Here is an 18507-nt window from a genome sequence, read left to right on the forward strand (position 1 = left end):
TCTCTTAAACAAATAGCTAAATGCATGCATGCTGTTTATAGCTCACTGTGCATTTAAAAAAATTAAGGTGTATTTTTCACAACCTCTAGCATAAATACAAGGCAGTAAAACTTTGACACTGTTACCATATCAGATAGCGACCACAGTTTCTGAAAAACATGTACATTAAAAATGTTAGAAGCATTTATTTGCGACAAGAAAAATCTTCATACCATACACCCAGCAGGTTATGCCTTTAGGGAGAAAGACAAAAAAAAATCCTGAATTTGACATTTTTTCTATTTAAAACTCTATCTATCTTTCTCTGTTGCCTTCCTTCTATACCTCCCCCATCTACCTATGAAACTATTTACTTAATTACCAGGAAATTAAGCAGCTAATCAGCTACAGTTGTTACAATAGTTTTTCTCCTGATGCATTTCATTGACTAGTTTTGCTTTGTTGCTCCCCAACATTGTTTAAGCCATCTGTCCTAGGTAGTGCATTTCAAAGTTATTGTTTGCTTGCACAAGAAATACAAAATTTTCAGTGGGGAAATTTCACCCAGGCAAATTATTTTCTAAAATTGTTTCAAATCAGTCAAAAATTTGAGGCATTAGCATCCCATGAATCCCTGCATTGCCTATTTAACATCTGAGCCCAGAAGCTTTCTGCTGTGCTCTCAGCATCCCCATGGTGAGGAGCATCCCTCTTGGAGGCAGCTCCTCACCACAAAACAGTCAGTGCCACCAAACTGTCTGCCCAGAGCTGAAAATCCTCCATGCTCATACAGTTATCATTAAAGCCCTTGAAACTGAAGCTGCAATTCAAACTCCTCAACAAGAAAAAAAAAAAAAAAAGAAAAAGAAGAAGAACACATTTCTCCATCAATTTAACTCCTTTCTGATTCTGGTATAAGCTTGCTTGAAGTTTCTTCATCCCCTTCAATCACAGCCAACTGAAGTCTCCTGTATGTTTACAACCCCATTTTTCCATTTACAAAGGGAAGCACAACACACTGGGATTGCACTGGAGCAAGTAATAAACAATACTATATAAAGTACAATAATGACTAGAAGAGAACATGAAGGCAATTCAGCAATTACTCAGTGAGTTCAAGGAGCACTCCTCTGACATCTTCAACTGCACATAATGATAGAGCTCAATATCTTTTGTACTGTAATAGGAAATATTAAAAAAAATCTTGCATTAAAAAATGCAAAAGGAGAGCTCACCTATTATAAACATAGACCACGCTACAGGCAAGACTCATTTTTATATCTTATTAACAAGAAAAGTTTTGTGCTTATTACTCTAGGGATACTTCATTGTAAAAATGAAGTATGCGAAGAAGAATGCACATTTTTATGCAATTATTCTCAGTATTGTTAAATAATTCTTTACTTCTGAGCAGGTGCCTGAACTTTATGATCAGCAATGACTGAAGGCAAGGCACTGTGATCTGTCAGTGACAGAGTCTCTTTTATCCCCAGCACACAGCTGTATTGCCATTTGCTCTCCTGGAACTCCTTGCCTTGCCGCATCGTTACCCAGCAAAGAAGAAGGGATTGATCCTACTGGGATTTGTCGCTTTTCTGTATATCAGTTGGTAAGAATTTAAGTTTTTTTTCTCCAAGTAATCTACTTTTTAAAATAAGGCCAAATGCTGTACTTTCGACCAAAATTTCTCCACAGTCTTTTCTGTGGAGAAATAATTTAAACTTCAACTGAGACTCATGAAAACTATTTCCAAACATAAGCGAGGCAGGTTTCTTCAAACACAGTATAGGTCCTGAGAGCTCACACAGTGTCTCCTGCTCTTGTAAGGCCTCTTAAAGGAAAGTAACTAAACTGCCATTAATTCAGGGATAATTTGAGTAATTTCTTTTGGGCTGGAGTTTTTACTTCTACTGGTACCATCAAATTTACCTCCACTCACTGTCCTGCTTGCTGCAAAACCAGAAAATCTCAAAAGGTCTGGGGGTCATGGGAGCAGGAGAGGAGTAAAACTCAGTTCAGTGTTTGGCAGGGACATGTGGCTGGTTTTAGAAACTTGAGACAGAAAATGATACTTTGAGCCAGGTGCAAACTGGTGGGTAGCGAGGAGACATCCACCCACCACCACCTCCCAGTCCACCAGTGGACACTGCCCACATTTCCAGCAATGCACTCACTGATCCCCAACCTGCTGGACAATGATCCTGAGAGAATAAACTAAATCTAATCAGCACCTCCCACATCTCATAGCCATCTGTCCACCTGCTGTGTGTATGTCATGCACCCCTGGAGTGGGTTTGCTCATTGCATCCTGGCTGCAGTGCTGAGATATGGAGGCACTGCCATCCCATGTAACTGTGGGCATCTGCCAACACCTCAGAGCTCTCAGAGGATGCCTTGTATTGAGACGCAACTCAGGAAGAAGGCTGTATAATTTCAGGATATTATACAACTTTCCAGAGCTGAGGAAACATCCTGGCTTTAGGAGGAACAATATAGAGCATGTGTATAACAACAAGAGGATACTGGTCAGTGAGGAAGCAACTTGTCTTCGTGCAAAGGTTTCTGAGAAGTCACTGGAACTAAGAGGAAACCCATCCTTCCCATTCCTACTCACCAATTCTCACTCTCATCTAGACACCATCTTCAGCCCAGTGAGTGAAAATCTGAAATAGAAAATAAACTGTTCAGATGAAACACTGGAGTGACTTGAAGCCCATCAGTGGCTGTGGAAACAGGGGACTTCACTGATACATTACATAAGCAAATTAGGAGCCATTTATTCTAATCCTGCCCAGAGCCTAATAGGATTACGACCATGGCTTCCTAAATTCCTTTTCTATGTTCTGATTCACCCCATTGCTTAATGCCAGCTTTGTTTTGCTTGTCTTATGACAACATTTGGGTTTTACTGTCTTTGAGACCAGACTGCCCTTACAGCCATGTGAGCCATGCTTTTCCCTAAAATCCCTATCAGCTGAGCAGTTTCATCCCTCAGGAGACGTGGCTCATATCAGGACCTGAATCTACACCAAAGAATGAAGATCAACACAAGCATCAACACATTGGAGCCCTCCCAGTATCTTCTATGAGCTGGTGCTGCATTTGTTTCCAGGGTCCTGAGTGGAAGGTGATCCCTTAGAGTGCTTGTCCCCTGCGTGCCAGGGCCCTGATGAGTGGATAAAAGATATTAGGATGTCAATACAGTTTTCAAATCAGCAAGGAACCTCCTGCCTGCTTTCTTTTTGCCTCTACTTCGTGGTTCCCTGCAAACCACAGACAACAGCTTTCAACCAACAGAAAAATTTTCTGGCCTGTGCACTGAAATCTCAACACACGTACATATTTTACTGTTGATGCTACAACCTGGTGATTTAATAGCCCCATTTGGGCACCATATGTTTCACAAGCAACAGAGTCCTTGCTCCAAGCCTCTCCTTGGACTGTCACTGCCATCGCTGCAGCGCCAATGGGCTGAGAAGTGACTGGTCCCTCCAAGGCAGCAGAGAAACTGAGCAGCCACTTACACCTCGCAGCAGACACCTGCCTCTGAGCAGGGTGTCACTGTGGCTTTGAACAGTCATTTATTTGGGTTTGGAAATACAGGTTGGAGTGCTTCATATGAGACACACCAGCTGGCCAAATTGCATGAAGATAACCTAGTTCCTCGTTGTATAAAAGAAAGGTGGTTGTCACTCTCTGTTTTACTGTTGGAGCTACAATATGAAAAGAGGAGTCCTGTACAGTGAAGAACACATGCTGACATTTGCACTCCACTTAGCACTTGGAATTCAGTGTTTCTGCTCAGCCTCTCAGGGGCCTTTCCTGCAGGCTTTTTTTCTTTTTTTTTTTTTTTTTTAATTACTTAGGTGTTTCACAGCTCTGTTTGTTAGATGAAAAAATCTTGAATCATAAAAATGAATCCCTACATTTAAGTATTTCCATGCTCAGTCCAGACAGCTCTACTATCAATCCCCTCCATTACTCCACTCTATCCCTCAGGTGAGGATAGTAAATCTTTATTTACAAGCAAGACAAAACCACCTTTTTATGCCCCACTTCTTCCTTTTTTTTACTAGAGAAAGGAAGAAGCATCCTTTCAGCCTTTTTTTTTTCCCTCCTTAGCATTCTCCCATTCCTCAGTGTCATGACACAGTTTCAGGATAGTGTGGCAGCCCATTTGTCACTTCTCTTTGAGGCATGATGCTCAGTAGCAGGATGGGTGACATCAGAAAAAATTGCAATTGTGTTCCTATGTTAGCACTGGTGGTGGAAAGTAGGGCATAATACTCAGATATGTTTTTTTAAATGAAGAATTAAACTTTTTAGGACCATTTGGACCCAAAAGTTTGTTTTAGGGAAGTACTGTCCTTGTTAAAATGGCACATCCTGATAACAATCAATGAAGACATACCCTATTTCTTAAATTCTTTACATAATCAATACAAATATAAATAATTTTATTCACAAAAAGTATTGACAAAAAAGCATTTTTCCTATACGTAAGATATATAAAGATCACTTTTATATTCTTTAGTTCAGGCATTCTCTATTAACCACTCATATGAGCCATAAACAATGAACATATTACCAGCAAACTGACAGCCACTACAAGATATTTTCTGAGAGAATAAAATAGGCAGAAAGAGAGGGCACAATTAGAAGAAAAGAAACCCTATAAAGCAAGCATATTAATCTTCTTTCTTTTCCAAACCATGCTTTACAAACAGTTCTGGCACAAAAGGGTGAAGCAGCCACATCTGTTTCGCACCTAGCCATTCTTCTTCTTTTCCTTCTCTTACAAAAGAAAAGCTGCTGGAGAATTCCCCTTGCTCTCTCACCTTCTGAAAACTTCTTTCCACTCCTCAAAACAGTGGTCAACAGCAGAAGGATTGGGACAGGCAGGAACAGCTCTGTGTCCCCACAGACTCTAGGGATCTGGATAGGGGCTGAAAGGCTGTTGTATCTAAAGAGCAAACATATGTGAGAGCTTATCAGAATAAGCTTCACTAGCATAGCCAAGTGCACATCCCTGTTCCTGAGCATTTTGCTACTTTACTGTGCTTTTACTGCTGTTAATAGCCAATGCCACCAGGGTGACAGAAAAATATTGTGTGCATTTCAACCTGCACTGAAACCCATCTAATTTAGCACTGGCTCAAGTGTGCTTCACAGCAAATAGCCCAAGTGCCGAGGAGATATATTGACAGCTGAGCTAATTTTCTCTGTAGCAGGCCTGCTTTGATAACTCAGCCCCTCAGGAGCTGGAAATTTTGAAGTGGTTCTTCTAATTGAATGGTCCTAACCAAAGGTAAATTCTCTCCTTCCTTGCCTAGGGTCCTGTGGATTTATTCTGTAACAGGAGAGTGGGTATATCCTCTCTTTGCTTTGTTCAACCCCCCTGGACTAGCAGCCTTTTTTGCCGGTAGCCTTGCCATCATCATCGCCTTCTACAACTTCGGAGAGTTCCTCAACCGTATGATATGGGGTCAGTCCAAGTTTTCTTCATTACTTCTTACATATGAAAAAATACCCCTGAAATGAACTGCTGTGATTGCCCAGGCAGGCAGGAAGAGGAAGGGGGCATGAGCACACTGGGGAAGGTGTTGGGATGGTGGCACTTGGGTGTCAGGTTATCATTGTTTTGTCCCACCCGCATGGTAACAAATAGAGAACAGACTGGAGCAAGGATCCCAACCCTACCAGACAAAGGTTGGACCAGCTTCCCCTAATTTGGCTCAAGAAGCACCTCTTACCAGCATAATCACTGGATTTTGAATTTCTGCTCAAAGAAGGGTCCAGAGAAGCCACGTCCTGGGCTAAAACTCTTACACCTGCATCACATGTTGTTTGTCAGACTAGGGATTAGCAGCGTTTACTGCAAATTTACAGGAATGCATTCATGTATCCAAGGAAAAGCACTGCAGCAGCAGCTCCATGACTAAAACAGCACTTTGGAAACTTTTACAAACTGTTGAGAATTTTTCCCTTCTGCTTTAGTAGTGGTATGGCCAGTAGTGACCTAAAAAAAGTGAAAAGCAATTTCCTTGGACATAATGAGCAGTTGGAGGGAGAAAAAAAGTGTAGTTTAGGAAAGCACATTTAACAAATGGAAGAAAGAGAGAACTGAGGAAGAACCTTTGGGGGTTTGGCATGGGATACTATTATTATTATTGTTGTTATTATTATTATTTCTGTCATCATTATTCCTTCTGGTTTCCTCTCCTTTTTCATTCAAGATTGAATTTTTGAGGATGAAAGTGTTTCTGTCAGGAAAACATGTGTATTTTATTTAGGACAAATGTGGGAACATTTGCAATTTCTTAAACTAGCTTTCTGATTAAAGAAAAAAACACTGCAAAAACACCTCTGAAAATAAATAAGACAACCTCCCTCTGTTCTCAGGGAACATTTGATGCATAATCCATTTTGCAAAGTCTCACATGCCTGTCAAGCCAAAGTAGAGTGTCTGTAGCTAGTCTCTCACCATCCATACTCAGCTACCTAAAAGCAGCAGATTGGCTTTCAAATGTGCTGAATAACCAACTTCACTGCTTGCTACCTTTGTAAACAAGATGATCGCTCTACATGTCCATGTTTGGAGATTTTGGCCACATTCTATTCTGCAAAAGCATCATATGAGATGAGGATTGCTGGTAAATGAAAACAGATCTGCAGCCTTTCTGTACTAGCTCTGGTTTAAGAGGCTTCACATATAAATAGTAACTACTGCTAATCAAAGACTGCACCATCACCACATGATGGCATAAGTCTTTATATGAGATATCTGATATATTTATGTATCCGATTTTTTTCATCACTGAGTACATATTAGTAATTTTAGGGCTAGGGTATGCCTGCTGCATAAGCTGGAGATAATCAGAATTAAAAATAATTTGATTTCCAATGTGTTAACTGATTGGACAAAATATTGTGCCAAGCAGAGATCAAATTAACTGCAAAAATTAGATGCATATTCAACAGCTGACTAAAGAAACTTGGGCAAGCACTCAACTTTACTGTGCACACAGAGAGGCTGAAAAGCACCCCAGTTGTGGTAGCATGAATGTAACCTCAGAATATGTATATAAACAATACACAATATTCTCCATTGATATCTGGTGTGCTCTTGTGATCCCTGGAGGCCTCATCTGTGTGGTGGGTCTGCCTTTCCATGCATAGTTGCTTTTTTTCAAAGGAGCCACAAAATCCTGGCCTTAACAATTACATGGTGTTTTCATCCACGTGCAAGACACTCCCCTTGAGTTACAGTTCTCCATGTTGGTGCCAAGTGTTTTTACTGATCCACATCCCAACTGTGTCCACCCAAGAGAAGAGTAGGACTTCCTTAAGCTGGTATCAATAACGAAGTCCCAATAAGCCTTGAAACATAGCCACAGGGAAGCTATTCCAAATTACAGTGTGCCAGAGTTTTAATATATTCCTGACTGAGACAAATTTTTGGTTCAGCATTGCCAGAGAAAAAAGAGCTGCAAACTGAATGAAGATGCAATTCCAACATACCTTTGTTCCCACAGCAAAAATGGCTCCGTGTACTTTTTTTCATCCTACCCTTTCCTCTCTCTTCTTCCCAATCACAATAAGGCAGAGGATGCAGTGGAAATGATCCTGCAGAAAACAAAAAAAGAAAACAAGCAACCAATCAAAAAACATTCCCCACTTCCCCCAAGCAAAACAATCAGTGGTGGTAGAGGACAGACCTCTTCATCTTTCCATACTCTCCACTTTGCCCACCTTCTCTCTCCCTCAAAAGATAAAATACACGGAAGCGCACTTTTGATCTCTCTTTTGCTTCCTCCTCATTCCCCAAAGGCAGTTGGGGTTACAGGTTAATACAGATATTTATTAGGTTCTTATAGGCACATCTGAAAACACCTTGTCTAGTAACACCTGAAGCCACCAAAAAATTAGACCTGATGCTGGTGGGATCTGACAAGGCAGAGCTCTCTGACTGGGCTGCTGGCACCAGGATTCTCCCCAGTGGAAAAAAAATCTGAGGCTGTTGCTTCTTTTTATTTCTTTCCCACTCGAATGAAGAACAGCTCCCCAGAGGTGTTTATTCAAAGGTGCAAGAAGCATTAACAAACAGCTCCACCAGGGTGGCAAAGCCTGGCTCCCTCCTGGACTTACATACATCTTGTGGCAAACCATAGGCTGCTAATCAAGCTTGTTCTACAGCAAACCATGCTTCATATGGGCTCTTCCACACTCCCTTATAACTCCAGGCTATTATTATTTTTCCTAAAACCAGCTACATAAATATTTACTCTTTTTCACACTTAAAGGTGTATTTAGTTCCAACTTATTCCAAAGTCCGTAGATGGCAGTTTCCAGCTTCAAGCAAGTATGTGTTAAATCTATGTCCTGTGCTTGACCGAAAAGATGCAGAATCATTTCTGAGAGCTGGCAAATCTAGGCTGTAGAATAATATAACCTTTTTATTCTTTTCAGGATGCCAGACCCTAAATTCATGTTATTATTTATAGACAAACTGCTTCATACAGCATTGGAGGTTTTAAAAATGTATTATCTCTCATGCGCCTCTCCTCTCCCTCCCCTTGCACAGTTGGATTGGTGGTAACTAAGGCAACCCAGCTGCACAGCCTGAGAGGCACAGAAAATAGTACCAGTAATGACTTCTTTTTGTTTTAAATCCCAGAGTTTCTAGAGTACAAGACAATGTTGAGCAATAGAGAAACTCCAAAGAGGATAATTTGAAACAATGAGCTGATTCTTTTACTGCCATAAATTTACCTCAGCCAAGAACTTGGCTGCAGGGTCTGAGTACCAAAGATGAACCGTGTGATCATTTCTCCCCTTCCTGATGGGTGGAAAACATCACACAGGCAACTGAGCTCATGTTTCTTTGACCAGTCAAACTAGAATCCTCAAAAATAAAGCAAAGCAGTGCTTGCTTGGGGTTTGCTCTGTTTGGGACAATCAGATCCTTGGGAGAAATTTGGATCAAAGTTCTCCACATCAGACAGAGCAACCTTTCAAGTGAGGTCTCTTATCTAGAAATCGCATGTGAAGATGGAGCACATTCATTTGTCTTCCATCTAACACATCTGAAAAAAAAACCCAAAATAACATTCATCAGCTGCTTCATTTCAATACTCTGAAATGCAGCTGGAGAGGAGCTATAGCTAGCAACAGCTACTTGCTCCAGCAGTGATTGAAAAGCCTCCTGATGCTTTTGCCTCTATTTGCAAGATTTTGTGGGCCCAAGGGCTCTTCCCAGAGAAATGCTTATCCCCACATGGGTGGATGTGTCCTTTGAGAGAGAAACAGGGGAAGAAAAGGAGGCTGATTGCTGGAGTGGGCAGCAGCTGCAAGAGACCCAACCTAGGTGCTTGCTGTCCACTAGAAGGGAAAGCTTTGGCCAGCAGCTGGCTGAGGAACACTGTCAGGGGAAAAACAAAAATTAAAGATATTATATTGCAAGGGGTAAGGCAGCTCAACAGGAATGAGAGCCATTGCTTTCAGGAAAAAGAGAAAACTTATGGTGGAATACCTTTCTCATGCTCAGTGCATAGATGGATGCACTCTTCCAGATCTTCTATGAGCTCTTAAATATCTTGGGAAGACATTGCTGAAACCTATTTACCTAAGGCTGAAATAAAGTTAAACAACATTCTTCTCTCTAGCCTGTTTTTCCTCTCTTTTTTTGCAGTTCTTTTGCATTCAGCGCATTTTCCAGAATCATATAACATGTTTTCACAACTGATTATTTTCCCTGAGTTTTATTTTTGTATTTATGGGCTTTTGAAACCAAGCTCCCTTAATACCCTGTAGCCTTGGGAAATCCTGCCTATGTGACAGCTCACAAATCTGTGCAATACAAAGCAATACTATAATAAGATTGAATTCTTGATGCTGTCATTATTCTGAGCAGCTGTTGAGATTGCAGAAACCCGAATGGCAAATGAAGGGATGCAAAGGGCAACTGTGTGGGGCATGAAGCCGTGCTACATTGTACTGGTACAGGCTTATCAACATCAGGTTTTGTATGAATGTTAAAATGCTGATGTTATTGCTCCAGACACAGGTTTTACCCTTTGTTATTGCAGTATCCAGGAGGGATTTTTAAACTGAGATTCCTTTCCAGGGGATTTGTTTTGTCATGCAAAGAATAAGAGTCTAGAGTCTATCTATTCCTTTCAGTGACCAAATTATGTTTATATCCATAGTTTTCCTATATTGCCAATGATTAATGGAACTCAGATTTTACAGGATTTAAATCCCAGAGTTTGAAAACTAAATATGAGTATTTACTTTTGACTCATCCTAGTTGTACCACAAACCTGTGATGGCACATTTATGTCCTTCATATTTGTCACTCCAAAAGCTGCAGTTTATCCCTCAGGCAGAGATGATCGACTGTGTAAAGGAAACTTGCACTATTTGTCACAGGTCCTATTTTTGGTCATAAGTCTATCTGGCAATCCACTGGAGGCAGACTGGATCAGAACCTCTCACAAACCAGAGCTTACAAATTCGTCAGTGGAGGCCAGACATTAGGAAGTACTGGTTAACACGCTGGTCCTGGCCTGCCAGGCTATTTTCTTTCTTTGTGGTTTGGATTTTTTTCCCCTCACCCATAAATATCAATTTGGTCAGTACATACCAATACAACGCAGCAATTAGTGTTTCAGAGCCTCTGAGGTCCATGAACAAGGAAAGATCATTTAAAGGAGAGTTTCCTATGAGTGAATAGAAGGGGAAGAAGAGAGGCTGAGACAGTGTGTTAGAAAAGACACCCATAAACAGTTGATTATTGGGTGCCCTCACAGCAGCAAAATAGCTGGTGCTTCAGAAAGCTGTGGGATTTCAGTAGGTCCTGTGCTGTCCTGACCAGCCGTGTGAGGATCCTCCAGCTTTCCACATGCTCTTACAACAAACTAGGTTGGCTTGATGGCTGACACTTTCTCCCTCTGGCAAAGCACAATTATTCTCAATGGGTGTGGCCCATGGCAGATTTCAAATAATGCCTCAGTCGTTGAGTAATCAGTTACTTGCTGGGGACATCCCAGGCTCATTCGACTTCTGCAGCACTTCAGCATTAGCAGCTGGTCCAAGACATGCACTTGCAGTTCACTCCCTCTCTCAGATGGGTAGAGTTCCCCAGGGATGTTGGGAGGCTGGGGCCAGTTTTACATCCTCCTCATCCCTGATGTGTGAAAGGACTTCTCTGTTGTGCCTTCCCCTCAGAGCCCAATAATGTCTTCTCCTCTGTCTTCAAACAGGAGATTCAATAGTAATACTGGACCACAAGTGGAAAGGCAAGTGAATCCTCCTCTTGAAGCCAAACAATCCCTCCATGAATTCTGAAGCCATGAAGTAGAGGAAAATAAACGTAGCTGTGATAAATCCTTTCTCCAATGCATTGCAGCTTCTGGTGAAGCCATTATGACATCAGACATATGGAAAACTGGTGGAAAATATGAAATGTTTGCCTCTTTCATGATAACTCTGCAACTGCTATGAATAAGAAAATTGTGTTCATCTGTTTACACAGATTTCTCATCTCTTGCACAACGTACATGAGGATGTGTCCATGGTTAAAAGTTGTCACTGGTAAATGCACTCCCTCGTGAGCCTCACACCACTCTGTAAAAGACCTGTGAATGCAAGCCAGCTCTTGTTTGGATTGCCCTTCATCAAGTCTGGAAAAAATTAAGAAGAGAGATAATTTTAACCATGCTGTGACTTCCAAGCTAGCTAGATAACAAATTGGGCTAACAAGCACTGTAATTAGAAATGTCTGCTCAGAAAGTTCACCAAGAAGCCGAGTTCTTCTAACGAGAAACTTTCTGTAATATTAATATGCTTATATTATGCTTAATATCTCCCCTCCATTTTAACAGGAAATCCGAAGGCAACAATTTCTTCCTTTTTCTTGGTTTCAGTTAATCTCGCAGCAAAAGTAACCTAATTATACTGACTGTATGATTGCTTTGACAGAAAGCATGTTAATTTAAAGCACTGTTTAACATAAAGCTGCCTGCCATATAATTACACTCCATTCACATGTTTACTAATTTTCCTCAATATAGTTGATTTCTGTTATTAGCCTCAACATTTTGTTAACATCCAAAACACTGGAGATCTGCTTTGCAAACTCCAATAAACATGCAAAACCGAGAGTAGCACAAGTGTTCCTTAATGGTCAATGTGAAAAAGAAAAATCTCTCTTATTATTCCTGCATTCAAAGAGTATTTGAAACTAGTTGCAGTACTTAAATGTCTAAATCCATCCTCATTGCCAAAACCCCTCGCTTAGAGCTACTGTGCACGCTGTTCACCAGGGTGTTATTTTCACCTTTCAAATGCCGCTGGAGCTCAGTAAAAACAAAACACATTGTAAGCTGCCTGTGAGCAATAAAAAGATAATGTGTATACATAAGATTGTTCTTCTCATGTGTTAAGCACCTGATAAAAATTCTAATCTGGGAAGATAACATGCTAGGCCTAGACTGTAAACTAAATGAACTCAATGAGATGCGTGCATGCATTCAGTAATTCCCAGCCTATCTAGATAACTCGCTCCAGCTAACTTTGCAAGGGGAATGTAAGCAATTACACATGCCCACCCACAAACACACTCCTCCCTCATTTTTTGTTGAAGCTGAAAGATGCTGGTCAGAGGAAATATATTGTAGAGACAGACAGAAGAAAAAACACAGAGGGAATTAGGGAAGAAGAGAAAGTTATGGGAACTGCCTGTACAGGTTTGTTGGGTGTTTTTGTCTCTACCTCCCTTGTTTCTAAAATCATTTGTTTCATACTGATACTCCAGTACAGTTTAATTGTCAGAAACTCAAAACGAAGCCTGGGCCCCAGCACAGACGGATAGGTCTTTCCACTTCCAACCAGAGAAGCCAAATTACAGACCTCACCCTCAGCTCCTGCTCACACCAGTGGTACCTTTGGGATCTGATGTGGTGGCTGAGCTGCTGGACTACAGGGCTTTGAGGAGAATCATGGGGAAGGTTGTTTATTTCTTTGAAAAAGGCTCAGAAGAGGCACTTCTTTCTGCTACATCCTGTATGGAGAGAAGCTGGATTCCAGTCATGCACTTTGAGAAATCAATGAGGAATGCCTGTTCCCAAAATACAACTGCTGGGATCTTGGATTTGCTTTGTTCTTTTCCCTCATATACACAAAGCTCTGAAAGGAGGAAAATGTGTCATTGCTCACAAACCAACATTTTCCCAGTGATTTTTCAAAAGGCGTTACGGAGACACCCTGTGTAAGGATCTGGCCTTGACAACATTTACACCAGATTTCTCTTTCCAGTCCATCAGTCTCTCCCATTTCATTTTAAGTGTGCGAAGCCAGTCAGAACTGTTTATTTATAGCCGTAGATGTTCATGGCTGTATAAATTAGCTGTTATTACTGAAGAAGGTGCCGCCCACTCGCCCAGAGCAGCTGCACAGGAGCCCTTTCATGCTGCTCCACGGAACGCAGCCCCAGCGGGCAGGGAAACGACGCTGTCCCAGGCAGATGAAGGGACCATGGCTCAAGCCCCTGGGCGAAAAAACAGCAATTAATTTTTTCCACAGTGCAATCTGCAGCATGACAACCACAATTACCTAATACTGTTTAGACCTGCCACTTGCATTTGGCAGAGAGAGAGAGAGAAAATGAAGGATTAAATTCACCAGAAGACAAAAACCCACCCAGACTAGAACCTACCCCTGGACTTTTGTTTTATAAGATTAAGCGATATTTGTTTAGAGGGGGTGAGGGGGAAGGGACGGGGGGGGATGGAAGTGCAAAACTGGTTGCTATTTGAGACAGAGCACCATCAGAAAATAAGAACCCATCCCATACAAACAAACACTGAGCTGTTTCCAGCAGAAACAGCTGGAAAGCAATATCCACCACCACAAGGAGCTTTCATCTTAACTCACACCTTTGTAACAGTTTACTTCCACAAAAAGCATAGGCAAGTGCTAATTTATTCCCTCCCAGTTTCCCACACAAATTTCTTAGTTTGGGTCTCGGCCAGAGCTTCAGGGTCACAATGTGACCTCAACAACATAATTTAAGATTGTTCCAAGCCTTCAGTGGAACTACTGAGGATTTACTTTGATGGATATGGAGCCAGGATCTGGCATGCAGAAAATATGCATTTACATTCTACCAAAGTGTCTAAAATAGTTGCCCAGGGATGCTGAAATTCAATTTGAGACCTTATATTCACTTGGCAGAGCACATAATTACATATTTTGTGCCACAAAATTAACCAGAGTCTCAGGGGTATGGGTAAGAGACGGCTTAGAATCAACCATGAGAGCCAAACTAAGACCTACTTCCCAGGCAAGTTATTCAGTAAATATTGGAAAAAAATCATTGCAGTCATAGATAGGTTCATAATAATTTTTGTTAGTATTTAATCTTCCTGATTATCTGTAGTAACCTCTTACCTCAGAGGAAGAGGCTATCGGCAGTGTGGATTCATTTAAATAACCCCAATATCAAGAACTACTCTTGAACTAACCATTCTTGAATGTTTCTTGTTCTTGAATTAACTATTTGGAAAGAAGCATCAGGTAAAACCCAAATACAATGAGAATAGGCCAGACATCAGAACAAGTGGTTAAAAGTCCTAAAGCAGAATTTTTGCCTTTTAAGGTCTCCAGAGACCCTACACTGCAAGGAGTTCAATGTTCCTGAAAAGCAAACCAAATTCCTTTAGTGTTTGATGTCACAGTTCTTCAGTTTAGATTTCAGACATGGTGAGTCTAAAAACAAGGGTTTGAGTTAAACCCCTAGGATATGGCCCAGTAATAGTTCTGAACTATAAAATTTAATGGTAATACTTGGTGTTTCAAATGTCACTTTCTATCAAATGCTCTCAAAATATAAACATAAAGCTGCCTGCCTTGTTTACGAAGCTTTAAGCAAAGCTTCAAGTTCCTTTCACCTTGAGAGGGTAATTTCCCTCAGTACCTGGAGAACAGCACACATATAACAGAATAATGCTTTATTTTACACCTAAGAAAAGCAGAATTACCTCCTCCGAGGAAGCAGGACAATATGGTTTCACGGTTGGTATGGACTAGGTTCCTTAGGCAGAGAAGAAACCAATATATACCAACACAAGACTGCTTCTTGAGATGTTAGTTCAAGATGAGATGCTTTTTGAGATGTTAGTTCAAGTTTTTGGCGTGGAAACCCCCAGTGGGTGTGCAAAAGCATCAGTGCTCAAGGGGGGAAATGAAGACACGTGTATAAAAGGAGCTCCATCGTTAAACATTTCTTTCCATCAGCTGTGGACAGAGAGAAGCACAGGGGTGCTTCAAAGTGTGCTTCAAACAGGGAAGAACCACCCTTTCAATCATAGAGGTATTAAGGCTGGAAAAGATCTTTAAGATCATTAAATTCAAGCATTAACCCAGCACTGCCAAGTCCACCACTAAACCATGTCCCAAAATGCCACATCCACGCGTGTTTTCAACACCTCTAGGGACGGCGCTTCCACGACTTCTGTGGGCAGCCAGCTCCAGCGCCTCCAGCGCTCAATGTCCTTGCTGTACCGCGGTGCCCAGACGCGGACGCAGCACCGGGGGCGCGGCCTCACCGGTGCCGAGCACCCGCCGCACTCAGCACAGCAGCGGCAGCGCCAGAACCAGCGCGGCACAGCCCGGCAGCTCCACTCCGCTGCGGCCGCTCCGTGAGGGGCAATTCCCGGCAGCTCCGCTCCACCGGCGGTGCCGGCGCTGCGGCCGCTCCGTGAGGGGCAATTCCCGGAGGGAAGGGCGGCAGGGCGGGAGCGCGGCTCTCATCCCGAGGCGGCACAGCGCCCCCTGGCGGCGGCGCGGCGCCATCGCCCTCCCGCCCCCTCTGCCCTGAGGGGCCCGGGCGGGAGCGGAGATCCCGGGGCGACTCCCGGGACAGCTCTGCCGGCCCCCAGCGCCGGGAAGGGCTCTTTCCCACCGCGGAAAGCTGCCTTGTCCTCCCCACAGCAGCTCCTTGCATCGCCCATGGGTGGGTGATTTCAGCGTTTCAGGGGTTCAGCAGCCTCAGCGTTCTAAGCTGAGTAATTCCCCTAAACTGAATCATTCCATCAGGACACGTCTGATGGATGCTCAGGGATGCAGCAGCATTCAGCTCTGGAGTACGGGGACAGTCCTTTGGCACTGGCGTTCTTGCACTCGCACATCTGCGAGCCCAAAGCAGCCCCAGCCCGAAAGCGAATCCCCGCGGTGTCCCAGTGCGGTGCCTCACAGGCAGCCAACACCACCTTATTAAGTCAAAAGCACGGGAAGAGGGAGAACAAATAGAATGTCATTTTGATCAACGCATCTAACAATTATGCGCGAGAGAAAAAAACCCAAAATTTAATACAGCCCATTGTTTTTGTCCTTAGGTTCAGTTTTGTGGATGCTTTGCACTTCTTTCATTTTTCCCCCTCTTTACCACGCCCCTCCCCCACCCTTTCCCCCCCCCTTTTTTAAAAAACAGATGTTGCCAAATGTTTTTGAATCACACATACTCCAAAATGCCTCAGAATCATTTGTGGAACCACCCCCAGGCTCTAAACCCTTATATCACTGATGCAGCCTCCTTGTTGCTAGCTTGCCAAACAATAGCCATTGTTCCTGAAGGGTCCAGCCAAAAATAATATGATGTGCAACTGCCTTCCCACTGTTGTCTTTGCAAAACTACTTAAAAGTTCCAGAGATGCCTTTACGGATGGTGTACAGTACAAATAAACCCGAAAGGAGCAGAACAATTGGAAAAGCTTGTAGGAACATTGGAAGTGGGTGGAGTAGAAATAAAAAAAATTGTGGGGGGTGAAAGAGAGGAAAGCATTATGAGAAAGAGTTTATATTAAATGATAGTGAAGTGTTTAGTTATGCAGCTGGTTTTGTGTTGTTGCAGAAGTGAAACCACAAATATTTTAGTATTCATATCACTACAACTTGCATATAATTAGCAAGTTTGGTAGCTGTGCAATTGCACCTTAAATGATTATTTTATGCAGCTTTGATTTTGGAAAGAATCGCTTTGAATGAAGATTTGGGAGGGAATAGAAAATGGCTACCATTCCTGCTTGGAGAAATACAATATCTGAAGAAGAAATATCTGGAAATCATAGGGGTCACAGACCCACAGCTATATGTATATATAGCCTGTAGCTTATGGACAGTCTGGTCTGTATTGAATTCAAAATGTAAGCATTGAGGCGGGGGAAAAACAAAAAGAGTTATTTTGAACTGCCATCATAAAAATTGAATTTATTTCTTATGTGTAGTTCATTACATATCAGTGAAGGATCAGCTTGACCTTTCTGCTATTAGTAGTCCAGGCCATGAAAGAAGCTCCTTCATGAACCAATGGAAGTTCATACTGTTGTTCTCTGTGTAGTACATCTCTGGATACAAAGATCACGCATCTTCCGTCAGCAATACATTTATTGATAAAGAAAGCCCTGCAAGGCAGGTCAAATCCACAGGCACACTGTGTGTGGTGTGAGAATTGACTCTCAAGTGTTCCTTTGCATTTCTACTTCTAATCATCGATCTATTTAGTCATCCTAAGTCTCAGTCCTAGACTCTGATACAAATTCAGAGCTGAACTTTGACCGCAGTCCTGAACAGAGGTATAGGAAAAAACTGAGCAAGTGAAAAAAAGTCACCACAACTACTTCAGAGGAAAGTTAATTGAAAAAGAAAACCCACAACATTCTGGCAAATATCAAAGCTGATATTTCTACATAATGTAACTCAATTATGAGGTATTTACTAATCACATCATATTTATTGTTAACAAATTGTTGCAAGTGCCTGCTACAATGGGCCTCTGTTTAGCCATTACTGGCTGCTTGACAAATGATCTGTGGTGTCAGAAGGTCACAGAAAGAAGTTGAGAAGCACTGGGACGGGGAAAAAGGGAAGGAAAAAACCCCAAAACCCAATTATATAGGAAGACAAAACTGTGGGAGAATCTCCGATATGCTCTTTAAGTATAGCCATCCCTTATAAGGAAGAAAATCATTACCAACATCAAGCACAGCCTGTGGGCAAAGCCTGTGCCACTCAGATGTACCCCCAGCGTGTGTCCCTGGTGACGTGTCCGTGTACTCATCATGCAAGTATGTCCCACTCAATGTACAGCTGCAGCGTCTTCCTCCCTGGGGGACACGGCATCTATATGTCCAGAGAAACAACACGTGGGCCCAGGTCTGACCCCCCGACCTCCACATACTGCAAGCTGCTTCCAGAGCTGAGGGAAAGGAAATGACCCAGAGGAAACAATGCAGGACATCATTCCGTGAGTGCACTCTTGTGGTCAGCTGGGAAAACAAAAAACCAAACCAAGAAATGAAACAGTCATGACAGAAATTAGGTTGATCTGGTCATTACACTGACAGAAAAAATGCCTTTCCTTTTAGTGGTTGTGGTGCCTTTTAGGAGTTTCTGTTTTGTTTTGCAGAATTGCTGGGGTTTGGAGTTTCCTGATTATCAGAGCCCTCCCAAAGCACTCCTACACTCTCT

General features: G+C 42.3%; 1 protein-coding gene across 2 annotated transcripts in view; it reads left to right on the forward strand.

Annotated features, from left to right (window-relative positions):
- Positions 1–12363, forward strand: part of ADTRP (androgen dependent TFPI regulating protein) — a 30446-nt gene extending 18083 nt beyond the window's left edge. The window contains exons 4-6 of one of the 2 annotated variants that reach the window (XM_058817061.1): positions 1473–1588; positions 5313–5464; positions 11244–12363. In XM_058817061.1, the coding sequence (XP_058673044.1) occupies positions 1473–1588; positions 5313–5464; positions 11244–11287 (312 nt within the window). In that variant the 3' untranslated portion in view covers positions 11288–12363. The remainder of the gene's footprint in view (positions 1–1472; positions 1589–5312; positions 5465–11243) is intronic. The other variant, XM_058817070.1, reaches the window with a different exon arrangement.
- Positions 12364–18507: the final 6144 nt, after the last annotated feature.

The sequence above is a fragment of the Ammospiza caudacuta genome, chromosome 1 (genome assembly GCF_027887145.1).
Source record: "Ammospiza caudacuta isolate bAmmCau1 chromosome 1, bAmmCau1.pri, whole genome shotgun sequence".
In the NCBI taxonomy this organism is placed as follows: Eukaryota; Metazoa; Chordata; class Aves; order Passeriformes; family Passerellidae; genus Ammospiza; species Ammospiza caudacuta.